Source organism: Dromaius novaehollandiae, chromosome 3 (assembly GCF_036370855.1).
Source record: "Dromaius novaehollandiae isolate bDroNov1 chromosome 3, bDroNov1.hap1, whole genome shotgun sequence".
In the NCBI taxonomy this organism is placed as follows: Eukaryota; Metazoa; Chordata; class Aves; order Casuariiformes; family Dromaiidae; genus Dromaius; species Dromaius novaehollandiae.
This window is the reverse complement of record NC_088100.1, coordinates 24,788,419-24,815,864: the sequence shown is the minus strand read 5'-3', so window position 1 is coordinate 24,815,864 and position 27,446 is coordinate 24,788,419. Positions and strand designations below refer to the sequence as shown.

The window sequence follows — 27,446 nt, the reverse complement described above, 5'->3', positions numbered from 1 at the left end:
CAATTAGGTCAATCAAAATATGATTCATGAATTAGATTTACAACAATGTGCTAAAATAATAAGGAAGGTGGTATGTTTATCACAGCACTAGATTTTTGATAATTTAGTATAGGCACTTGAGTTTTGATAAACTTTATAATCTAATTGCACCTGCCAATTGGAGGGCTGGACTGTATAATTTCCACAGGACGCTTCCAACTTGAATGATTCTATGATTAGCAAAATGATTTCACCATGTGGAATACTTAATGTGTTCATTATATGTGTGTGTGTGTGTGTGTGTGTGTGTGTGTATGTAAATATTTATTTATTCCACTCTCTCTGTTACTAGGCTTTCATCTCCATTCCTACAGATCTAAGAAATATCAAACTTATCTTTGTGGCATTTTCAGTATAGTAACTATAGTTTATAGGCAATTGATTATAGACAAGTATATAGAACTTAAAACTTCATTTGAGCTCTCTACAGTAAAAATTATAATTCCTAATGATGTTTGATTATACAAGCAGAATTTTACAAAAAAAGTGCCACAACAGTATTTTGTAAAAGTCCTTAAAAATGCTTTACAGGAAAATGTGACATTATGCAGGAACTGTAATGTTTACTTGGTAAATACCTCACAAAGGAGAGTCCGCACCAAGAATTACTACGTTAACGTTGCTGGTCTTCTCCTCTTTCAAACATTTAAGAAATAAGCTTCTAAAGATCATGGGTATCTTTAAGATCCTATATTAAGATTTTTTCTAGAAAGACATTACAGTAATATTTAAACAATTTTATTTTCCAAAAGACAAAGAATTATAAGTACAGATTGTTTTCATAGTTATGTGAGAACTTTATAGACATGGGTAATATTTTGAGATGTGATTTAAATATTTATTGTCTTTTTTGTTTCCAAGTCACTGGTAGACAATTTCATCATATGAGGATAAAAGAGTATCAGAATATTTTTGTTCCTTTTGGCATTACATGTAAATTGTTCCAGCATAACAATATTAATTCAGTTCACCTTCAAGGTATACCCGTCCTTCTCATCTTTCTGGTATCAAACAGATGAAATTAACTTGTAGTAAATATCCAATAAGAGTTTTCAACAATTAGGATGATGATACATTTTTTTATTTTACTATTTTTTTTATAAAGCTCTGTGGGTATTAACAGCTAAAAAAGCCTGTCAGAATGATACAGACCAGATTTTTTTTTCTTTTCACTTGCTTTGCATGCATTAGAGTTTGGCGAACTTGTATTTAGTTTCACAAATTCATCTTCTAAATTCTAAAGGCCTGAGGAAATGTGAAGTTCTTGCTTCCTGACTGTAAGCTGAATCTTGGTACCTCTGTCGGCTCTGAGAGAAAACTGAAGAGCCTATATGTGCCTTGTAGTCCGTTAAATTCTCCTTCTGTTGAAAGTCACAGAGTGGTAAGCTCACATGCTGAATCACATAAAATAAGATAGGGATAGAAAAAAGATACTGGGTGTTGTTGACATTCAAAATGTTGAGTTCTCTAACAAAGGTACAACATTTTTGGTGCTGTGGGAAAATGCTAATATCGCAGTCCAGAGGTCTCTGATGAGATGGAATGGGCTGAATTTATCATCACAAGCCATTTTCTGAGGCTTTCTACATATTCATATTTGCCCTTGGTTCACATTTTTAGATTATTTTTGCTATCTCAGAATGAAAAATGCTTTTAATAAAAAGGGAGAACTGCTATTCTGTACAGCAACACTGAGACAAAGAGAAAATTCTGCAACAAATGTTTTCATAGTAGTATTTCTGAATAGTGTTTTATAACAATGGACAGTTTGTAATAATAGAAGCAAAATTGATATATGCTTGCACTATGGTCTTCTAGATCACACTGAATATACTGGTAAAATAAGAAGTGTTTTATATTACCTTTTCACATTTTTTTTTGCTGTGATATATATCTGTGATGTATTTTCTTTAGGAAAAAAATGTTTAATCTAAATAAAGAACCTAAATATTAGTATCAAAATGACAAAATTAGTCTTTTGTGCCAGATGGTCACAGATTCAAATATATTTTTCCATACAAAGTACGATGCAGAATGTCTAAAGTATTAATATGCTAGTAAAGCTTTTATTAAAATCATTAGAATAAATCTAGCTTTCTAAACCTAGCTATAACCTTTTTATGGTGACTCAGTATATTCATAGATTGTAATGCAAGCATTTTTTTTATTTAGCTAACAAAAATGTCTACCAAATAGACACTGATAGTGATAAAAAGAGAATAAAATGGTTTAGAAATGACTTTAAGGATTCCACATTTAGAATTAATAACATTAGAGTAGTCTCAAATGTATTTATTTTTTAGTATTGTTATCTCAATTTGTAATCCATAAAGAATCTTGTGGTTTTCTTTTTAAAGTGATTAATGGACAGGAATATAAGTAGAACAAATCTTCTTCATTATATTACATTTGCATTTCAAAAAGTTTCTTGAAAACTATTATTACATGTAAATATAGCATTTTCTGTAATACAAGATCAAATGGATGGTGAACTTAGACTCAGCATCAAGCCCATTTTTTTCATTTCATTGAATCTTATTGACAGCTTATGTTTCTTAATAACAGGCAAAGGATAGCTACATAAGTAGGAGTATCCTGGGCACCTTATTGACAGGTATTAAGTTCTTCCTTTAGGCACAAGTCAGCCCTCAGTTTAAGGGAACAATAGCGCCAATCTTAACACTAACAAAACAAAAATAACTTAGCATTAACAATCTCCTATATTTCTGCTCTTTATTTTTGTCCTAAAGTCTTTTTAATGAAGACCAGTGAGTAAACAATAACTCAACTGTACTAATCACATATACATGCATTTCTTTACTCTCTCTTTCTTTAGACTCAGATCTTGGAAAAATACAAAAGCTACATGTTTGTCCTTGGTTTTTGACCCATTGATGTGTGGTACATACATGATCTATTTTATTATTTCAGAGTTAAACTGGACATACTGTTAGCTTACTTTTAAGACTCCAGCTTTGAACATGATTGCAATTGTTTGGCTCCATTTATTTTTTTTATAAAGGATACAGACTGCTGTATGCACAAACACCTTTGCCAAAGCTTTCACATTAATGTCTTGGCTAGTCACTTCTTCTATTCAACATATAGGATATGGTCATTAGGGGAGATTGTAGATGTTTTGCAAAGCAAAGGCTACTGAAACTGTTCATTACAGCGCGTCTCAGACTTCTAAAAGTCTTCACTTATACACTGCATTGCTAGGATAAGACTGAATTCAGTTAGCATTGCCCTACGGGGAAAATTTGTTCTTTGCCTCTCTGTGCTCTGTGGGCCTTGTGCTCAGTTTCCTGGTCACCCGTGGCAATAAGACAAAACCTACAAATTTCATTATCTGCCAGCTTTCCAATTTATATGATGCTTCTACATTTCCTAAAACCTATCACTTCTCTACACACATCTACTAGCCAAGCTGCTGAAGTGTAGAAGATGACAGCAATACTTCCAAAAGAAGTTTTTCAGATTTATCATTTTAGGCCCACAGCATTGTTTTGGTCACATTACAGCCATACTTCCCTATCATACTCAGTCTCATTTTGTAACCTACAGAAGTTGCCATGTAGTTGAAAGACTTTATATCTTACTATGACGGAAGTGTTCCTAGTAGCCTTCACAATCAACAGAACTGGCAAGCACCAAACTCTGATAACTAGATCAAAAATTGTTCATGGTGACAAGGCAGAGGTGGTATATATATCCAGAGGAAAAACAGAATTTTACTTATTTTATGAGTATTTCTCCAAAATAGCATGCATCTTTTTGAGAAACTGCTTAAACATTTTTTTTATGTGTTTTGTTTTAGTATTATGGCACTGCTTGGTCAGAAATAAACTCTTCAGACTCTCCCTTTGTTTTGTTTTTTTTTTCCTTTGTTTGATTTCTGGTTTTTGTGACCACTGCCATTCCCTCAAAGACTACGTGACCTTTATTGGGCAAATTAGCAGGAATTTTTCATATGTTATGGAGGTTCTGATAAGTGTTTGTCTCCAAGGATTATGTCACACTCTGTTACAGAACATCATTTTGCTTCAGAAATACCTGCATATTTTAGAACCACAGTATCACAATCAACTTGATCATCTAGCATAGTAATATAATGCACTTATTTTTAAAAATCATCAATTACAGTTTCTGCAAAACACAATTGCTGATGCATTTCAAAGACGCACTTACAAATCTTGCACTCACTGGCACATAGCTAACTTTCATATCTTTCAGGGTTTTTCGACATGGTAGTTTCAGGACATAAAGACAGCAACCACAGACATGTTTACTATAGATTGAAAAGTCTTTCTTTTTCTCTCTGAGAGAGAACAGTCCAAGTATAAAATTGATCACTATTACTGAAGTAACCTGAGCTTTGGAATTTACTCCTTAAATAGTCTAGTACATGTGATTATTAACAATTGTCATTAATATTATATGTTAGCAATGTTAATACATTCAGTACTAAGCAATGCAAGAGGCCAGTGAGGGTGACATTGTGGTAGGAGTTTGTTCTAGACCATCCAGTCAGGATGAGGAAGTAGACAAGTAGATCTTCTTAAGTAACCTGAGGAAGCTTGCAGATGTGATTTCTATTGGAGACTTCAACCTCCCTGCTGGAAAGACAATACAGTGGAACAAAAGCAAGCCAGGAGGTGTTTTGGGGGGTTGGGGACAACTTCTTGAAATACATCCTAGATGAGCCAACACGATGCGACATTCTCCTGGATCTGCTACTCACAAACAAGGAAGAACTGGTCAGGAACATGATAACAAAAGGCAGCTTTGCTGTCGCAACTATGAAATACTGGAGCCATGAATGGTGATCCAGTGACAGCAGATGCATATAAGGCGGAGGTGGTCAATGTGTTCTTTTTCTTGATCTTCACTAATAAGGTGTCCCAGATATTTGTGCCTAGAGACAAGGTTCATAGAGGAGAGGAATTACCAGCAGTGGAAGAGGATCAAGTCATGTATCTCTTAAGATATCCTGACCCACACCAGTCCATGGGACCAGATGGGACGTATCCAAGGATGCTGAGAAAGCTGACTTGTGTCATTGTGAAGCTGCTCTCTATCCTCTTTGAAAGGTCTTGAATATCAGGGAGGCCCCCAACGATTGGAGAAAGGGAAGTGTTACATCTTGCTTTGAAAAGGGAAGGAAGCACAATCCAGGTACCTACAGTCGTCACTTTGTTTCCTGGGAAAATCATGGAGCAAGTCTTCTTGCAAGCCACTTCCAGGCATATGAGGGAGAAGAAGGCTGAGAATAGTCAGTATGAATTTAATGAACGCAAATCCTGTTTCCCTAATCTCACTGCTTTCTATCATAAAAGGAGTAGATCTCTGGTTGAAAGAACAGTGAATGTCATCTACTTTGACTTTAGCAAGGCGTTTGCCATGGTATTCCACAGCATCCTTGTAACCAAGCTGGCACATTATGGTCCAGATGGGTACATGACCAGATGGGTAAAAATCTGGCTGGATCTTCAGGCTTAGAATGGTTAATGGCATATACTCTACTCAGTTACGAGTAGAATATCACAGGTGGCTATCCTAGGACATATCCTGTTTAATTCCTTATCAATGACCTGGAGGAGATGAAGGAATGCAGCGTCATCAAGTTTGCAGATGACACCAAAGTGGGTGGATGTCAATATGTTTAAGGGCAGAGCTGCCTTTCAGAGGTACCTAGACAGGCTAGAAGAATGGGCCAACAGGAACCTCAAGGCATGCAACAAGCACAAATGCAAAATTCTGCACCTGGGAAGGAATAACCCCATGCAACAATACATGCTGGGGCCAACCGACTGCAGAAAATTACTTGGGGATCCTGGTGGACAGCAGTGTGCCCTAGCAGCTAGGAAGAATAACAGCATACTGGGATTTATTAAGAGGAAGAAAACCAGTAGATTGAGAGAAGTTATCATTCTCCTTTACTAAGTAGTTGTTAAACTGTATCTGGAATACAGAATTCAGGTTTTGGCATCCTGGTACAAGACAAGCTGATAACTTAAGCAGATGACTACCAGAGGGCCTGGAACACATGGCCTGTGATGAAAGGCTGGGGGAGCTGGCGTTGTTCAGCCTGGAGAAGAGATGGCTTTGAGGAGACCTAATAACAGCCTGCCAGTGACTAACAGGAGGTTATTGAGAAGGCAGAACCCAGGTATTCGTGGAGGTACATGGTGAGAGAACAGGAGACAAGGGTCATAAATTGAAATGTGAATTTTCTGACTGGATATAAAGAGAAAAAAAAAAAATCTCCATGAGGTCAATGAAACACTGGGACAGGTTATCCAGAGATGTATAATCTCTCTCTTTGGAGGTTTTTCACAACCCAGCTGGACAAAGACCTGAGCAACACAATTGGAATTCAGTGTTGACCCTGCTTTGAGTAGGAGGCTGGACTAGATGAGTTCCCAAGGTCCCTTCCAACCTGAATGATTCTGTGATTCTAAGAAGAAACCTAAATATTGTCATCTTCTTTTTCTTTTTCTTTTTTCCATCAGAAAAGCTACAATCCAAACAGGACAAACAAAATTAGTCACAGTCAAATAGCACTATGATTCTACTGGTTTATGTAATTTCATAGGAGTATACTTGTTTGTTTTTCACTATACTATTCCTGGAGATGGAGTTATTGCTGAGAAATTTTATAAAGGGTATATGAGGGTATTGTAAGTCAGCAATATTATGTTATCATCTATCAGTAGGAATCCAATCAGATCCCTTTTTAAAAAGTAAATCAGTTCTGAAGCACAAATTATTTGTCATTCAGATGTCATTCAAATTCAAAATAAATTAAGGCTGATTTGTCAGTCTTACTTTTGGATTTTTTATTGTGTTACAGTCTCATTGTAATTACATCTTATTGTCTTTAAAACTTTATATACTACAACACGTAGAAAAGATTACAATATTAAAAGAACAGGCCTGATTTTAGACATGCAGGTAGTGCTTTATTCTGCTTTGCTCCACTGGCAATAGAATGGGTGTGAACAAAATTGGCACTATGGGAATCACAGTATCTCTAGTGGTCATTTCACTGCTCGTGGAGGAAGGGAGCACACTGAGTTGAACCTGTATCCAAGACAATATACAATATTTCAGAAAACAGTAGAACAGATCTTTTACACAAATTTGTGGGATGATGCATAGAGTCAAGGCTTTGCTGACTCCCTCAATCATCCAGCTCATGTTCACCAGCCTGTCATTGCTGTTTTACTAATTTTGTTGTCTTCTCTTTATGGCTAGGTATATCACATAGCTTAAGAATGTATCCTATCTTTCTATTATGAAAAAAAGAAACTGGATACCTATGTGATTTGCCCTCATCCCTCACTTGTATTTCTGAGAACTAAATAATATCAACTATCTTCATTTCCTCACAGCTCACCCTCATCTTAACTATCTTGAATAGCTGTGAGTCATTAACAAATTTTCTTACTCTACCGATCATTGCATTGTCCAAACTCTCTATGAATATGCAACACCAGAGAGCACTGCAGAACTCTGTTGGTGACTTTCTACCAGTGATAGAACTAACAGTTTACTCATACCTCTAGTTTCTATTTTTTTAACAAATTATTTATCCATTCAAGACCTCTTATGCCGTGACCACTTGATTTCTTCAAGAAGTTGGTGACAGACTTTGTTGAAAGCCTTTGGAAAGTCCACATAGACAATATCAAGTGAATCACCTTTGGGGAAAAAATATGTTTACCCTTTAAAGTACTCAAAAAAGTTTACAAAAAGCCTACAATTTACAATTTATCACTTGAGGCAGACCAAGCATCCTCAGCTCTGTTTCCTGCAAACAAGATGGCCTTTCTAGGCAGGACCCCTCAGTGTATACCTGGCAGCTACAGTCACTCTCTAAGTCTCTTTTTCTTACCTTCTAATTGTCTTCCATTCCACTCTAAATCAGAATCTTGAAGAGAAATAACATAAGATATTTGGGTACTGGAACTACTGGGCCCTGACTTCATGATGTGGTTCACTTGTTGCTGCATCACAGCATCCACAGAGAGGAGTACAGAGGAATTTGTATATCACAAAGACAGAAATTTTTATGGCACCTGTTCTCGAGTGCTGATGAGGAAGGATAGTTGTTATCCATATTAAACTTAAAAATGTCAAAATCCTGAATTTATATTGTCAAGTTCAAAGTGGTGATACGAGCCAGTACTGTTCCAACTGTTCAGAGAGGAAAAGTGGTGCATGACTTTCAGTGCCAAAGTGCATCCATGCTGTCATACAGAGATAAAATCAGTCCTTTGCTGTCATCTCCCTTTGGGTCTGGCTAAGGATCACTGTCAGTTCAAGGTCCTTCCTTTTGCTTTATGTGTCTTCATGAGTATGTTAGCTATAGCTGACACTCATCTCATATGCAGGAGGATGTCTGTTTTTCTTATCTCATTGATCGATTGGTATTGAAATCTACAAGGAAAAAAACCTTTCAATCATCAAATAAGATGTAATTTATGCTCAATCAGCTAGGCCTCACAGCTGAATGCTTGCAAGTCAGACTTCCCTCCATCATAAGCCATAATGTAGCAATTTTTGATTCTTCAGCAATGAGAGCTTTTCTTCCTTGAACATATTCCCATCTGTTAGTTTTAGTTCTCTGACTTATGGCCCACCCACCACAACAGTAAAACTCAGCCTGTCCCTTCAAGCCTCACTTAAACGTTCATGATGCTTTGTAAATCTTCAGAAACTTTAGAAGTGTCCTCACTTAATCCCTTTGAGAATTCCTTCAGCAGGCAAGTTACCCTTCCTTAAGTTGCAGCTCCTCTGTCATTATGGTTGTGAGATTTCACAGGATGGTTTTCCATTTCCTCCTCACTTCCAGAGTCAGTTCATTCAGGGAGTGTGTGTGGAGAGTTGTTGTAGGAAAAAAAAAGAGCTTTCATCTCAAAAGACTACATCTAACAGCCCTTTGTAAAGTATGCAGAAGATTCTGGAACCTTATCTCTTTGAGGGGAGGTTTTTTTTTTTTTTTATCACATATCTGTCAGCGTATCATATCCTTCCTACATTGCATTTTTTAAACTCCTGAGTTATCGCCGTGAGATTGTGTCTCAGTTTCAACCTACTCCAGAAATTCATCTCCCAATGTTTTCCTAAAAGCGATGTCCCTTGAGGCTCTCTTTATTCACACCCTTGATGTGAAGAGGACTCGACTCCTCTCCTCTCCTCCACCCTATATACAATGATATTAGGGAAGAGTGGGGTGGGGTGAAACCCCAACTTTCTGAATTTTGTAAGAGAAGTAAATCATCTGATCTGAAGTGCTACAGCATAAGTATACCCACGTTTTGAATGTATGTGTAAGGTACACACCTCAGATTTCAGTTACTTCTAAGGGGCCTCTTTCTAGACCAAGGACAGAGAAGAAGCTCTGTACCCAGAGCACTTCCTCAGGGAGTGAGAGATGAGCATTTTAGTCACATCTCTCTCATGATAAAGAGTGCCCTAGTGTCTATCTGAATGGATGATACTCTCTGTCTCTCCTACTGAATGATGATCACTCTGCAACACTGAGAACTGCATCATGAAGCCAAAGGAAAGAAGAGAGACATCCAGGTCCTAGAATTTAGGATATAGTACTAAGCTAACCTACAGGCAACCTACATTCAAATTCCTATTCCCAAGATTTCTTGTGCATTTGATTTTAGATATCAAAAATTAAAAACAGAAGCATCTGAGAAAGTGGAGAAACCCTGCTTTCAGGCAGAGCTTAATGAAGCTTAGAAATAAATTTGTTGGATGACTGCAAATTAGAGTGCGTTCTATCTAAAATCACAGCTTGGGTGGGCATGTTTCAGCCCTTAAAAATTGTTATGCTCTTGAAAAAAAGCTGTTTCTTAGAGATGTTTTGGTATACAACCTCGTTCTCAACAATGTATTTCTTAAGTAAATCCTGCGACAAAGATACAAAACTGTACCACAGCAATGAAAGACCAATGAGTCTTTTTTCCTCAGCTGGTGATGTGACTGTTGTGATGTAGACTTCTTTGCAGCATGAATTTCAGAAAGTCAGCCAGCTCATTTTTCTCATCAATGGGCAATAGGGATGTACTTAGTATTGCTTTGAATTATACATTTATGCAGTACCTTTCATTATCTTCTGCTCCTCATGATATTCTATATCAAGACCACATGTATTTTCTGAGCTTGGCCTAACTTTTTAGTCAAGTCTTCCTATTGTTAGAGGCATTTTACTGGTGCAGACTGGAAATTTTAAAGAAAGCTAAAATTTTAACTGGATTGTGTGTCTATCTGTTTATGCAGTGTGACATTACATTCAATGCATTTAACATCACCTTTATATTTTTAAAACATAACTGTTTTCAAGAAAGCTGTCACAAAAAAAGGCATTTTGGGGAGCTGTGTAGAGAATGGAAAGGGTTTTGAATAGCTAAGTAAGTATGAAAGATAGGCTTGAATTCTGATGGAGTTTTCAAAAATACTGGTATGGATTAGAATAATAAATCCCCTTAACACTCATAAAGTTGGTTATCTTTTACTGAATAATCATTAGTTAAATAATCAATTATTAAATAGCTAACTCTGCAGAGAGTTATACTGCTTTGCATCTGGAATCTATTGTGATTGAAAACAGGAACAGCACACTGTATCTCCAGATAACCTTAAAATGCAAAGAAAAAGTAACAGTGCTTTGATAATTTTTTTTTTGATAGCATTTCCATACCCAAACTGTACCTCACATCTAGCAGTATTCACTAATACACTTGTTTTTACACTTGGCAATTTCTGCTTGGTAATGCTAATAATTCAGTTTCATGAACAAATTCAGTTTCATGCAAAGGTGTGAGGTACAGGGGCTACAACGAAGGAGACAAGGACACAGCAAAAGCAAGAAAATTCTGAAGATCTGATAAACAGATTGGCCAAAAGGCCTTTCAGAAATAGCCTGTTTTAGAATAGCCCTTTGTTATATGATGCAAATATGTTTTCAAATGTCTAAGGGTTTTAAAAATTAAGAAATAAATAGATTCAGGAACCAAAGGATTAAAATAAGAGCATCCTGACTTAGGACCAAAAGGAAAGGCAGTGATAAGCATTTCATTAAATGCAAAGGAAATATATAAAAGAAATCCAAAGAAACTAAGTAATTTGTGACTTTATTTTTGTTTTGGAATATAGTACAAATTTTCTTGATTTATAGTTGCAGCATCTAGAAAAGCAGTATCAGAAGTCTATTAGAATAAGCTGGCTTTCCTGATAGATGGCACTAGATAATATTTGGTTAGGAATTTTACTGTCTACTCGTTGTGAATATAAAACTTGCTAGCTGAGGCTTAAGTGGTGTAGGTTTATGATAGAAGTAGGTATGACACTTTTGGTTACAAATTTTTAGCTCACAGGTTAAACTGGAGTGTACACGTTTACTTTCATTCCCTACATTTCTTTTAACTTTTCATGCATTTTAAAATCTAAATCATAAATTGTACAAATAGATGGGAGGATCATGAATATATAATGCATTTATATATATGTGTATGCACACACAAAAGATTCAAATAGTGCATACTGGTAGTGGGGAATTTAATGTTTTCAAATAGTATGTTTATGGAAACATGTTATGGAAAGATCAGATACTGAAAGTAGTATCACTTCTGTTTCCAAATGTTTTCAGGTATGGCATAGCTAGTCACCGTGTTTCTGATTAAAACTCCTCTTTCTCTTAAATGCAATAGGTCATGCTGTGCCAGCGTAATTCTACGGCCTTGTGGACACTTAAGCTGTGCAGTCATAAATAATAAGAATGCATTTATGTTCAGTTTGAATTAAGCTTTTTAACAGCTCTTTACAAAAGTAAATTACACTTTTTACAAAAGTAAAACAAATTAGCCATAGACACCTGGTCAGTTAGAGAAATTGCTGTCACAGCTAAACTAAGCAAGCCAAAGCCACAGGCAGGTCAAGAAAAGTTCAGACAAGCCTGACAAGCCTCAAGCCTTGCAAATTCAGTACAAGGCTTATGGCCCATTACTAGGAATGGCAATACTGTATTACAGGGCTACGTGGTTACGTTGGGGACCTGAAGAGCAACAGTGAAGTCAGCTGTAATGAACAATTATTTTAGGCGACCGACTTGGGATTCCAGTGTTAGTTGGGGAATAGCTAGACTTATTAATACGTAGGTGTATTTATATAAGAAATACCAGGCCTGTTTTCATACTTGCTTCTCTTATAGTGCAGCTTACATAGTTGCAAGGTTCTGTACTTCTCAGCTGAAGGATGACAGCAAATATTTATTTCCCAGAGGTGACTCTTTCAGGAGTCCATGTTCACTAGTAAAATATTTTGGAATGATCACTGCTCTGTAAAAAATGAACAACCCCTAGTGAAGCATTTATATATCTATCTCTGTATGCACTGTTGTATGTATGACTATATGTTTGTGTGTATGTATAAGTAGGTACAGCTACTGTGTCTGGTAATACCAATCAGCTGTTTTCTGAAGGTCTAAATTTTCTGGTATGCATATCTGGCAATCTGTTGGGTTTAATAATATACTCTTTCAGTATACATATCTCATGTGAGCATTGAGGCAGTCGGCCCAAGGAAACATAGCTCTCAGTGACAAAGAGCAAGACGGTGTTTTTCAAAGCTTACAGCTTGAACATTCTCTCCAGAAGTCCAGACAGATGTCCACATCGATTTGATTCATGCCTGCTTTACACCTTTTCATCTACAGTTACAGGTGTTTTCTCAGGCCTCTAATCATCCATATCTTAAGCGACCATCATGCATTTAGCTATGTTTCTGTTTCAACTCAACTTTAATGTGACTCTCTTCAGGCATGTAGATGACCTACAGTTTCCATCACACAGGGTTTGATTATGGCACATACTGAGCAGGAAACTGTCATTCTTGTTGTTGCTCTCCAAGTCAGATTTCAGTCAGAAAAGAGCTGTAAGTTGTTGCATAATTAGAGGAAGGTGGGAAGCCCAGTGCTATAATCAAATTTCCTTTCATCTTCTCACTAAATTCCAAAAGAAACTTTTCCAGATCCCACAGGATCAAGCTCAAACAAACAGTTCTTACATGTGTACAGCTGTAAGATACTGCACTTCTGTTAGTTGCTGTGTATGGCATCATCAGACAGTTTACGGTTTGCATCATACATCCTTTATTATTCTTTTTATCATTTAAGAGTATTACATGCCTGATAATAAAGTCCATATTTTATGTTTTCCTGTAAGTTCATGTCTTCATGTAAAAAGGCCGCCAATTTGTTATTGCATACATATGATATCAAAAGACAATGTTTATTACATTTTAAAATGTATTTGCTTTCCTGTATCCTGAATCTTCTTTCATTTCCGGTTATAAAGACTAATATCTTTTCTTGGTCAAGTGTCAAAAAGTAGCTCTAGCCCACAGGACATTTAGTGATCTATTTTTGTTATGAAGTGCTGGGACACATAGTTTTATCATAGTCTTTCAACCTCTTTCCTTTAATACAGTGCTTCTATTTTCCTTCAAGATAAATCAATTTTACTGAAGACTAAACCTGAATGTGCTTTATCCAGATCAGCACCCCCAAACAGTGCATTGCAAAGCCTCATTCTGCAGCCCTACATGATAAAATAATATAATGCCAGTGACAGAATTTATACTAAATATAATAAATTCATACTGTACTTATACTCTTAGGGATGTTCTACAGTATTTTGTGATATACTGCATCTTTAAATGTATTTGTATAAACGCATGGAGATTATGATAATAAAATATGGGAATGTATTCATGTGATGTTCCTTACAATTATAAAATCAGAATTAATGTGATAATCTAATGACACTTTGCTTTTAATGCTTATGTTTAATAACATAATAAACAAAAGAATAAATTACAGGAAGACAAGAACGTTATTTTGTTAATTAGCTAAAAAAGGCAAAAGTAAGCCTGTAATTATACTCAAGTTTTTTTTGCAGTTGTTTTGTTGACAGGTAAGTCAAGTTTGTACCATCCTTATATCTTAAAACTTACTTTATTCAGTCACTCGCCCAGATTGTTTGAAGAATGTTCTACACTGTATTTAAGTTTCTATTCAATATCCTCAAGTTCCTAGATGACTATAAAAATTTCAACAAGATAGTCATTAAATCTACACCTATTTTGGAAGCAAGATAGCTTATCTAAAACTAATCCAAAAGCCTTTGAATTTTACCTGTAAAGACATTCTTTCTTTTTTTCTGTTTTTATTGACAGCATATTTTGCTATTAAGGAAAATTAAAACAGTTTTCACAGAGTAAATTATGTATAAGTTATACACTGTGATTTAAAAGTAAGTCACATAGCACTGCAGAGGGAAAACTGCAGCCACCCTTTCTACTGTTCTCTTTACATTTTAATGGAGTTTTTACAGAATCCTCTCATTATATATTCGTTACAGAGGATGCCTAAGTGAACTTGACAGGGACTATTCTGTTTACCCGTACATGATTTGAATTAGATCCCAATAATGGCTTACGCCCCAATGTGTTCTTGCAGTGCACCATTATCTGCATATTTGAGGATATTGCCATATGGTTTTGAACTCATGCCTTAAGATCATCTTCCATGATTCTGATCTTGGTTTCTTATCAATATAGGTCAAGAAAGGCTCTGCTCAAGTTCTTACACATGCATATGTGTAAAATCAAGCCTGTAATGCTTAGAAGTCAACCATATTTAACATTTTCTCTTAACATAGATGAATTTTAGAGAATGGGACAGGGTGAAAATAAATATATTAATGATCACTGAGGTATGAAGGACATCTTTGTCACCAGCATAGGATTTGAGAAGGTAAATTCAGGTGGAGGAGACTAGATTTTAAACCTGAGCTAGGTAGATTTTTATTGCCAAAAAAGATTAAATACATAATTGGCTTTTGTGTTGTGCTTTTTATTTTTAGAAATTTAAACAACTAGAAGCATTGCTGAACGAGGCTTAAAATGTATATGCTGCCATCACTGTCATTATTCTTAAGGCTTTGGGGAGAAATTATTTAATCGCTATTTATCACTATTTTATCACCACTCATAGTAAATTAATGTTTAATGTAGTTAAATACAAATTCATTTTTTGTGCAAGTAATTTTAACGTTTTAATTTATAATGTTAAGAGGATTATTCTATATGATACACAGATGTGTATGATTCATAACATTGTAGTTAAGAAACAAATTCTTCTAGGCAGAAAATAAGATTAATATCATTTTTAGAGCAAAAATAAAAACATAAATGTGTTAATTCAAAATATCTCAGAGATTCCTTAACTAAGCAAAACTGGAAAACCAAAACATTATTAGGACCCGATTCTGAGTTCATATGTGTGTAGAAATGCTGATTCAGTATTGCTTATTGTTGATTTGGTCAAGGGCTGAAAACAGTGCTTGGAAACAAATTGAAAGCCATGCCTAAACAGATCAGTACTTTAATATACTATTAGGTTTTGTAGGGTTTTTCAAGTAGTATCTCTGTCGAATTCACCTTAGTGAAGACGTACTCACAATTTTATTTGGCAGGATTACCACCCTGAAGAGGGTTTCAGCTAAGATGTTTACTTCCCAAATGCAGGAGGCCCAGTGTACAGAGTAATCAGTTATTGTGGCTCAGCAAAAAGTCCATAGCTAGTTAAACTGCAGTAATTTTATGCTTTGATTTGTATTGCTATATTGAATTTGCTTGAAACATCCCTGTGAGTCTGCTATCCCAAGATGAATCTCACAGCTAATAGAATCCTTTCCTGTTGCAGAAATGAGTGGAAATTGAGCAACTGCAATTATATACTGTAATGGGGATCCACACATTCATTTGCTTGCACAAAACGCATGGGAAGAGCTGGTTGCGTGGAGCTGGTTGTAGGAGTTCCTTCCCTCAGGGTAGGAGCTGGAAAAGCCGGAGATAAGAGTGCAGCCAAGGGGTTCCACATCCATTTGGCTTAGGCAACTGCCTTGGGTTTATTTGGTCTGTTCCCACCTTGTGTTAACTGGCTGGTGCTCTCTCGTGGACCTGAATGCCTACGTTTCTTTTATCCAAAGATTAGGAGAGGCTATGCTTTTTTCTCAGGACAACCATCAGTCACAGTGCCCTGTCGGACTGCAAGCTCTGAGGGCCTGGATGAGTGGGCTCCACTCTGTCCTGGTTTTGAGGCATTTGAGCCCAGCAGAGCTACAGAGGATGATTTCTAAAAATCGAGCTCTTTGCTGGGAGGCGTACAGTGCTCATGTTGAGGATTTCTACCTCTTCAGTCTTTGGTCTGCTGGCGAACATTGTTACATGGTTTATAATCAGGGGCGCTTTCCTTTTCACTGGTTCCCAGCTAAGCTTTGCGAGTTGCCTGCCCCAGCCCCAGTTAAGGTAAGGGACGATGGGTGTGGGGCGGCTCCCGGGCCATCACCCTCTATGGGGCTCAAATAGTACATTTGCAGATAAAAATACTAGAAAGAGTGGGTTGTTTGGAATAATGCCTGATTGCTTAGGACACGGCAGAGCTGATACAACACAAGTCAAGCAGAACAACAAGTTTTGCAAATTGTAGCATTTGGAAATAGGTATGATTTTTTAACTTTTAAAAGGTTGAAGTAAACTTCAGAGTTTTTAATTTGGGTTAGTTATTCATGATCAGTAAACTGCAGAGTTTAGTGTCACATTCAAACACTCTCACTACTTACTAGATTGCACTTATTTTAAATTTCTCCAAAATAAAGTAGATTGCTTCTTTTCTTACATTAAAATAGAGTGTATATTATTAAGCCAGAAAATAAACAGTGATTTAAACCAATGTGACTTAAATTTTATTGTATTGAGAATATTATCACAGTATTTGGAAAAAAATATTCTCTGTGATGGGTGATGAAGTACAAACAAGTATGATGTAAGCTTGTAAAAGCTAACCTGCTTATCAGGTAATTATTTAAATAATTTCCCTTTTATAGAATGAGTTATTAGCAAAATGATTAGAATATATTTCAACTTGAAAATCCTAATCTATTGTTTACTTAAACAGGGCCAGAATTTCATCCTTGAATTTTGATTTATTAAAGGAGTATAGGGAATTACTTGGAAAACATTTTGTTTCTTATTTCAAAAATACAGTTGGGACGGCAAGCCATGCAGTTGCATGTTCTAAAAACATAGTAGGAAGAAAAGGTTGGGGAAAATGCAGCTTTCAAAGCTAGTTTGGTTTAATCTGGAACTATAATATCCAAAAAATTTCATGTTCATAAGCTTTTCTTATTCATAATTTCAACACAGGGCAAACTTATTTACATGTTTTAATTCAGAATGAAGTTAAGATTAATACATTTTTAATTTCTTTGTGGTGTTACATTTTCAGAAAAATGTCCATATAAAACCTTAGTTTTATGACAAGGCAATGTCCCTGTAAAATTTCTTATTTTACAGGAATATACATTCAGCCTTAGTTTCTCATTCATTTTTGGCATACTTTTTTTTTTATGTGTTAGTATATATAAATATTTTACATGTCTTAACATTTTAAATAAGAGGTTTCCTACATGAATCAGAATTCTTTGCATGACATCAAACACTGGAGGACACAAGGGACTCCACTCGTTTGGTCATCGTCTGGTGTCTGTTACGGTATGAAATGCCCTAGGGTACCTGAGATATCCGTGCAAGACAAGCAGGTATGACACAGGGCTGTAGAAAATCCATACCCTTCTGGAGAGGCAGTGGGAGCTCAGGTAGGATGAAAAGGCATCTTAAATGACAGAAAATGTCTAAGTGTGGACATCTGAACTGAGCCCAAAGAAGGATCAGCTATATCCTGATCTGCTGTTTGCATTTACTCTCAAGTTCATTTGCATAAATGTTCTTTAATTAGCACAGTAACATACCTGTTTTGTCAGAATTTCTAACTTTCTTCTCAGTGTGTCTGAGACCTTTCCATTTTCTTTTCTGAATAGCATTAAACAGTAATTGAACTCTAAGAATATATGCATTCCTAGTAAATTAATTCTAATATCGTCTACATTTCTGAGATGTTTACTTTTACAAATATTTAGGCATCTCTCTGTGCCTTTGGAGGGTTTCCAATTTTACTTCAATTACCTTGGTGGCACAATTCAGTGTGGTGCCAAAATTCCCAACCCTTCTAAAATGAACTTGTTTGTGAACTTGGAGCTGTTTTGCCACAATAGCAAAAACAAAAAAACAAAAAAACAAAAAAACAAAAAAACAAAAAAACAAAAAAACAAAAAAACAAAAAAACCAAACCCTCTGACAAGCTGAAGTACCCTACTTCTCAAAGAAAAAAGTGTTTGTGGCCCTTTCTGCTATTGTGGACAGACTGTTAAGGAAACTCTCTTTAAAATTATTTTGGTAGCTGTAGCATGTACTTTGCATGAAATAAAGGCATGTTCCAACATGTTCAGCTAAAAATAATGTTTGAGTTTATGTTGCTTATAGATTTCCTATATGAATTCTTGTTTAGAGGCATAAACACAAACACTGCTTGGTCATTTTGCATTATTACTATCTCCTGGATATCCCAGTGGCTAACATGCCATTACAAAGGTATATGGATTCCCTCGCTTATCTTGTACAATGACATTTGAGTTGGGACATATAGAACTCATTAGATTCCTTTATATATATATATGCACACATATATATACCTTTTCCAATGTTTCAATGTTTTTCATGTTTTGTTTGTATTTTATGAGAAGTTTAAGTTAGAAGAACTAAACCCTCATAAACAAAATGACCTGATTTTCTTAACTTTATTGCTATTGCTCTCTTTTTAAGATCTCAAAAATTCTTTTTCTTCCCCCTCTCAAATATGGTTTACAAACTTCTGAACCATCTTGCTTGGGAAGCACAGACCTTACTTCAGATGATACTTTAAAAAAAAAAAAAAAAAAAAAGCAGAATGCAGTCAAATATATACAATGTTACAATAATTATGCTTATAACCAAGTTACTGCCAACTAGTACCATTTGTTTTTTCAGGCCTTAACTAACTTGATGATGGTCATGTAACTATGTTGGATCTTGCAAGTATATTCAATATAGAGAGTAAAGCTATGTTATCATAGGTCATCCAAAAAATGGAATGAGGTGTGGAAAAACATTTAAATATTTAGTTATCTGAGAAATGCGTTGGGCATTGACAGAGAGGGGCAGGCAGCTGGTGATATCAGTTATAAAATGAAAAAGTCTTCAAAATCAGGGTTTTCTAAGTGTTTTCTCTATCAGTATTTACTGCTCTACAATGTATAGGTCATACTCTGTGCTAGAAATAGCAGTAATAATAATAGCATTTATCTAATATTTTAAAAGGAATTACGAGACGGTGAAGTTTACATGTTTGCAAAATGGCTGATTTGATCCTGAACACTTTTCACACCTGACTTGGCCTCATTTTTAAAAATAGATTTTATTTATTTATTGTTGTGTTGACAATCATGCTATGCATTTGTGTATTCTTTCTTTGAGAGAATGACAAAGAAAGGCAAAGAGAAGGAAAAGGAGGGTGGCAAGGAAGGAAGGAAGGCGAGAATCTAGTGCTAATTAATATATGTATATTTTAGTCACTGAGAGCCTTGGGAATTTTACTTGCTAGTATGCCATCTCTTTTCTTTGCTGGTTTAACCATCTTTTCTTATAAAACTGATAAACAGCTTGAGTTTAGATAGTCACTCTTTAAATAATGGTCACTACAAGTTTCATCGTCAAGCATTCTGGACTTATACCTCCATGAAACCTCTTATGAGCATTGGCAAAAGAAAAGAATTACACAGCACACAGCTTTTAAATAGAGTGCTGTGGAGTCATTAAGGTCTCTTTTGCTCAGTGCGCCACAACCAGCTTCCATGTTGCCTTCCACCTACATTTTAACAAAAATGCTGTTACAGCGTTGATTTAACTTCAGGATTTGAAAATGAAGATTTTGTGGTTCTTGGGCTTGTACTTTTATTTTTTCTCTCTTTTAAGAAAAGCAACAGCACCATTTATATTATTATTATTATTTGATTTATTATTGCTTGCTTTTTTGTTATTATTTAATTTCCCTCAAGTGTGGTTGTTTGTTAGGTTATTTGTCAAATCATTAGTAGTTGTTAAGAAGAAAATAAATTTCTGAGAATAAGAAATATAAATCAAAATTACAATGCTGAAAAATGAACAACTTTCTCTTCATAATTATTTTTAAGTAAGTGTAATTGTTAAACAAAAAAGAGAACCCAAAAGCCTTCAAGAACTTCTTCACAATAAAAAAAACCAAATAATCCAGAGATTTTCTGTAAATATTCTGTCACTCAACAAAAGCTGAAGGAATTAAATTTTTGCATAACAACCCCCTCTGCTCCCCTTTTTTGGCCTACACTTTATTTTTGTCTCCTTGGAGAAAGACTGTTTCAGTCTGGGAGTTACGATTTATTCATTTTCTGTCTTATTAATTGCAGTTGTACCTATACCAAGTTAGGAAAAATACTGCTGTGAAAAATAGTTTACCTTTCAGAGGCTTTGAGGCAATAGAAATCCATTCTTTCATAATGAAAAATGGAAAAATAAAAATGTTTTGCTGTCTGTTTGACTTTACAACATGTGGATCCCAATAGCATCAGCTACCATGTCATTTCAGTGTTTTAAGAGGAAAATTTAATGGTCATTAAAGCTTCTATATTTAAAAACAACTTCTAATTTCTGAGTGAATAACAGTTTTGTTTTTTTTTTTAATATCTGAGATTAAATATCTTCACTGATGCTCAAGCAAATTCCTTGGTAGGTATATGTAATAATAAATGTATATATATTTTGTGCAAACTGATAATCTGTTTTAAAGGTCATTATATTTGCTCTTTCTGTCCTTAGTTTGTTACACTGATTAATAGTGCTTCAACTCAGTACTTGTTTCTGGTAGTAGTCAAATATTTGAATCTATAATCACAGCTAGCCTACAACTAAAATCTTTATGATTTTGTATCCATCAGTTCTTGACTTGTGTTGTAAATGAAGATTTTTAAAATGCCTTTTAGGACAAACTTAAAATATTGTATATTTATTTAAAGTAAAAACTTTTTTCAAATATTTAAATAAAAATGTAAATGTCCTTTTCCCCCTGGATTTCAAAGGAAGCTGAAATTAAGTTTCTCCGATTCCTGGTAAAAAGCCCACTGACAATACATTTAACTGTTCTTGCTATCTTTCAATTCTACATCATTTCAAGGAAGAAAGTGTTGCCTAATTAACAGAGATCTGAATTAGGAGTCTGGATAGTGACATTTCTCAGATTGCTGATTTCTCTTTGGCAAATTACTTTACCTGTCTGTATTTTGATCTTGAATTGTAATAATAAAGATTGACTTCCTTTGTAAAGCATATCGATATCTTCTAAGTAAAATTATTTGTAAACCCAACTGTTACAATTTCTTATTTAAAAAAGATACAAACAAAAGAGCACGCCTTGAAATTTTCAGTCAGTAATCAAAAGAGAGAAGGAAAAATGGGGGGAAGAGAAAGCTTGATCTCCTCTTTGTGGACATACACCTTCTACTGATGTGAGCAGAGGTGGCAAGGGCCACAGAAGAAACAGCAGGCAATGGGCAGCACAGAGTGCCAGAACAAGCTTGGCAGTGGGTAAGGCAGTCAGCCATATCAGACTACTTAGTGGATTCTGTTAACAAAGATGATGTTTATTGGGAATTGAATTCAGGGTCTAATGACACCTAAATGTAGACATTTACCCCATAGTTGTCTGCAGATGCGTTAGGTGCTTAGGCTTCCACTATAGTCACCCACATACAGGGAAGTAAATAGAGCAAATACTAGGGGCTGGCAAGCAGAATAACTCACCAGGATCCATTAATTGTGTTGGTCAGATCTTTACTGTGAAGACCTAAAATGTTGGAAAGTTGTGCTTAATAAAGCTGTAGTTAAGTGTTTTTTTCTGACATTTTATGTTTCAGAATTTCTTTAATTTGATTGGATTTAACTGCACCAAAATCCAGTTAGATTTACATTTTTGCAGTAAGAGATGCCCAAGAGCTGTATTTATAATTCCTATTGTTTGTAATATTTTCCAAGTTCTGTTTTTATAAGTCTCTGAAAAGAAACAAATGATAGCAATTTCTTGAAGAATCTTTACTGAAAATGTTTTCTGTTAAAGAAACTCCCCCATTTTTTCAAAAATATATTTTCTTCTTGCTTATTGTTATCCTGGTCTCAGTATCGTCAACATATTTCTATCAAGCATTCCTCTGCATTTATAACTTGTACTTCAAGGTGGTGTGTACCCACTGGTCAGGCTAATATGAAATGGACATCCTCCTGTTTCTTGAGCTGGGGAAAAGGAAGTCCTCGTAGTTCACAAATTCAATGGATGATTGTATTTGTATAACAGCTACCAAGTTTTATTGCTGTTTCTAGTCAATGATCTATGCCTCTTCTTCAACAGGATTTTGGGCGTAATCATGCTGCTTTTAAGATTTAAAGACATACTACTATAGCAGGGGTGGGCTAGGGAAACAGCACATTCTTGAAATGAAGTTTTAGGGCAAATTGGATCCACGTATGTGTTCTCTAATGCTGGTTCATCCTTTGACATTGCTTGTTTATCACTTTGTTCTCTAAGTAAAATAGATGTTCCAAAAAACAGTTAGTGCTCTGGTTTAACCAGCCAGCTCTTTTCTTTTTGAAATTTTTAACAAGGTTCAGGAATGTGAAAGAATATAGTAATCCCTCCATGCTTGTCAATGTAGCAATGTTTTCTTTTGCTTCCAAGTTCCTTTCAGCATAAAGTGCCTATAAAAGAAGAGGAAGAATAAAAACCATTTGTATGATCACATATTATTTTCAAATTTTATACAGCAGCAAGGAGAAGATGCAAAGTGGGTAAATACAGTATTATATTTGAAGCTAATATTCCAATGAAATGGAGTAATTTGTAATAGTTGCAAACAGCTTTCATTAAAAAGACATTATAACAAAAATATTTTCTACTTACAACTTTAGAACTTCAAATTAGGGATCCTCAATTCTTTTTCCCTATTCTCCATACTTTTTTACTGTGTTTGAAGGCAATAGATTCTCTCACTTTATTTTCTTGTCTTCAAGGAAGCTTCGTTAAGGATGCCTTACTTTTTTATTTGACGTATTTTTGCATGAGACCTATTTCCATTAGTACCTCTTTGCTCATTAGAAGTTGTTTGCTTGATCTGTTTGTACATTTGAGAGAGATCTTACGAGTTTTCTTCTTTTCTGCTTTCATCTTAAAACAAAACTTAATTGCTCTCACTTTGTACTTTGTCTATTATTGAGTATGTGAATTACTAACATAATTAAGAATTACAATAAAGTTGGTCTTACTAGCAGTGGGAAGAACACTCTCACACCTACGCATTTTTGAAACATCACCCTGTGGTGTCACCTCTTGCTTCTTCCAGGGAGAATGTCCATACTGACATTTCTGTTAGTACAACTCTTGTGTTGTCTTCCCCCATTATTTGCTATAGCAATTATGCCAGCAGAAGCATAATGTGTAGAAATGTCCAAGATAAAGGAAAAAGTAATTATGACAGAAAATTCACTTGCAGAGCTCCCATTAGACACCTCCATAGGTGTCTCATATTTTTAAGCTTATTTACCAGAGTCTATCTAATCTTAAGTAATCATTTTGAATTGCGTATAAGGGAATTTCATCTCTCATGCATTTCAGAAAAGAAACAGGATCATTCTTCTGTAAGAGGTACAATTGGTCATCCAGAAATAAACATAATAGATTTAGAAGTAATTTTTGCTTTTCTTTTTGTAATGATTTTTTTTCTTTTTAAATCAGTTCAGAGTAAGCATATTTAATGATGATAGACTAATATTATTGTTTATTTAATTGCAAAACAGCATTGAATCTGAAGAAGTGTCTAGTTTTCTACTTTACTGTTTTTCAGTATATACATAATATTATTTAACCATGGATAGGTATATTGTTCTTGCTGATATTGGTTCAATCCATTTAAGTTTCTTCCACATTCTGCTCATATATATATATCTACACAAAAATGTCTTGCATTTTTTCTCAAAAATAAACAAATAAACAACCCTACCCCCCTGCTTCTAACAAATCTTAAAAATCTCTCTAAGGAGGATCAGTTTCATCTATGGTGGAACTCATTTTATGTAAAATTTATCTATGTAAGCATTAGTCTGCCGTAGGTCATCCAGACTCCCCATATAGTCAGTGAAAAAGGGAAGCTCTAAATGGCAATTTGATCTATCTTAAGACACGTAATGTGAATCGTCTGTATGCCTGTTTCTCTCCACTGGCAGTAGAAGAAGCTGTAGACTAAACGCTTAATGTTTACACAGTAAAATTTAGGTGTTATGATTCATATTAAAGGAATTTAAGTTAGCGCTCTTAACTCTCAACCATTTGAATGTTTGCAATATCCTTTCCTGTGTGTGAAGGTGAAATGTATTAGCACAGAATGATGATTAGTAGAGAACTGAATTTACATAGCAAGATTTTGTTTAATAGTGACTAACATTTCTTCACATACAATATATTTCTCATAAAGAAACTTTTTGTGTGGCATTTTTAAAACTTCCATTATGGCTTATATACAATTACTTTTCTGTAATTTATTTTATTACTAAAGAGATGGAGGTTTACATTTGTTTTAAATTGGAATGTAAAAGAGTTTGTGAGTTTAACCAAATACAGCATATTAAAATCATGCATTACCATATTTTCCAGTAGAACATTCTGTCAGCTTTTTTTTTTTTTTTCAAATAAATTAAGGATTGCCTTAAAAGTAATTGTTTTCAATGCTCTTGATTCAGGAATGAAATTTTGCATGCTCAGCGGTGTTATAATCTAGGAATACCAGAAGGTACATCAGGAGCAGGTGGAAATGTATATTATTTAGTCCACAGTATGCTGCCTGAAATTCTCATGATTTTTGGAACATAATTTAGGGAAGGAAGTACACTTTATCTCAGCATATGGCAGGCTGACAAAATATTCTGCAAAGGACCTGTATTAGATCACAGGACCAAAGCTCTGACTTGTCAAATTCAAGATAAAAATACTTGTTCTAGTAATGCTTTACATAACTATGCCTATCCTTGAGGTTATTTAGCCTTTCTTTAAACCCCCCTCTGCCATATTTTTATTTTTAATAACACTGCTGTAAATATTAACTCTGTCTTAAAATGAGATCCCTTATGCGGGTCTTAGTCCTGGAGTAAATTTTAACCTACTTTTTGAAACATTAAAATACAAGTAGCAGAGATGGCAAAGCAAGGTATGAAAGACAAGATGTGAATTTGTAGCAAGAGGTAATACATTCTGTTAGACCAATTGGTAATTTCTTATAAACGGAATCTGCTCTTTAGGCTTTTCTTTAGGTTAGAGCAGCAAAGTTCGAGGTAGGTCTAGTCTACTCTAGTGGTGTAGGTTCCTTCTGCAACTGGTAGGACTAAATTCTTCCTAATCTGACACAGAGATATGAGCTGTATGGGATAAACTCTATCCTATAATTGCTTGACTTTCTTTTTTTAATATCAAGGAAGTTTAAACAACTAGTTTAGCCTGAATGCTTACTCTTTGCAGGGCTAAAATCTGAATGAGATACATTCTGCCGTTAACTTCACAACGGAATAAACTCAAGTGCATGGAGGCCACTGGCTTTTCATGTGTTTCTGTCAAAATAGTAGCCTAAGAGAACTGTTGCAAAATGCCAGAATATGTGCCAAATATTGCTGTTAGCCACAAAGCAAGAAAAATTAATCATATTTATGTGCAATGGATGAAACTATATGAAAGTTTGTCCAGAAATGTCTGCCAAAATTAGTATAAAGATGAAATGAATAATTTTATTGGAGAATCTTTGCAGCATTTTTCACTTTGATATCAAGTTGTCTGCAGGAACCATGGTATCAAAATTGCAAAAAGGTACAGGATATGTATGTATACATACATACTGCAGCTACTACTCACCAATACTGAACTCTGAAAAGTGTTTATCTTAGAAGTGTTCCAAGCAAAACTAAATCTATTTTCGTACTTTATTTTTTCTCATAAAACTACAGTTTCAGAAAATTATAAATTTTCAAACAATTCTGAACAAAGTATTTTTAATTTTCATGGGCGGTTCATGATTAGACATTGAGTGAAATTTTAATTTAGTTTTAGTAATTTACATAAAGAATTTTCTGCTTTTGTATTTCTGTGCAGCCTCCACCACCTTCCCATGAAGTGATACTTCATACCTGCCATCTTGTTCTTGTATAATGTAACTAAAGAGAAAAATATTGAGAGGTTTTAACTTCATATACTTTCAGTATTATCTTCTATAATTTTTACTGAATTATTATAGTAATGTATAAAATAACTTTTCAGTAATAAGACCAGTTCTTATCACCAGTGAGTAGTGACTGGTGTATTTAGCATTTGATAACTGTAAAACACTACACCAGAGGCTTCTGTCTTGGTGTTAGAAAATACAGAAATTTCTTTTTTCACTTTTTCTGTGTCTTTCTCGAATCAAATAAGAGCACACGAACTCAGTACACATGAATACTTTATGCTAGTCAAACTTTTTTTTCCTCATTAACAGATCAGGTAACCTGTATCTATGTTTTGAACTAACGAACTTCATTTTAATAGGTCATAAAGCTTGCTTTTGAAGAGTTTGAACTGGAAAGAGGCTATGATACCCTTACAGTCGGAGATGCTGGGAAAGTTGGTGATACCAGAACAGTGTTGTACGTGTAAGTACAGAACTTCAACAGCTTTCTCTGGAAATTTGCAGTCATAGATTATTTATTCTGAGTAAGAAGACATCTATTTAACTTTGTATTTTTTTTAATATATAATGTAAGCTTATATTTAAGGTATTGCCAAAAAATAGTTCATTACAAAACCCCCCTCAGGTCTTTAGTTGCATCATTATCAACTTAACTGATATTACTGACCAAAAGCTTGTGAATCATGGGCAGAGAACTCATTATATTTTTTTAAAGCAGAAAAGTTTTCTGTTTCTTTAACAAGAACAAGACGTGTTTTCTGAATAACTGTAATTGTTTTTATCAAACAATTAAAGGCATATAAAAGTCTTAGCTTCTAGCAAACAGACATTACAACTTGTATATTAAAAATCCGAACTCCTAATTCTTTTCAAAATTTGTATATATGACAATTGGATTAGGCAACAAAATTTTGATCACATTTTTGGAGCAAGAAAAGAAAAAAACCAAGGGATTTACTGAGAAACCTGTACTGATGGTGCAAATCTTTCCATGAAAGTACATGGATCACTGTTCATTGAAGTTAGTTAAATATGTTTAGTGGACTTTACAATAGAGTGTATTTAGTAGTGGGTGAGGTAGTATAAATATATGTAATGCATATA

The 27,446-nt window shown here is 34.8% G+C and overlaps 1 protein-coding gene across 1 annotated transcript in view; it reads left to right on the top strand.

Moving 5' to 3' along the window:
• CSMD1 (CUB and Sushi multiple domains 1) overlaps positions 1 to 27,446 on the top strand; it is a 1,240,345-nt gene that overhangs the window by 832,770 nt on the left and 380,129 nt on the right. The window contains exon 11 of the mRNA XM_026097018.2: positions 26,702 to 26,805. Within this exon, the coding sequence (XP_025952803.2) occupies positions 26,702 to 26,805 (104 nt within the window). The remainder of the gene's footprint in view (positions 1 to 26,701; positions 26,806 to 27,446) is intronic.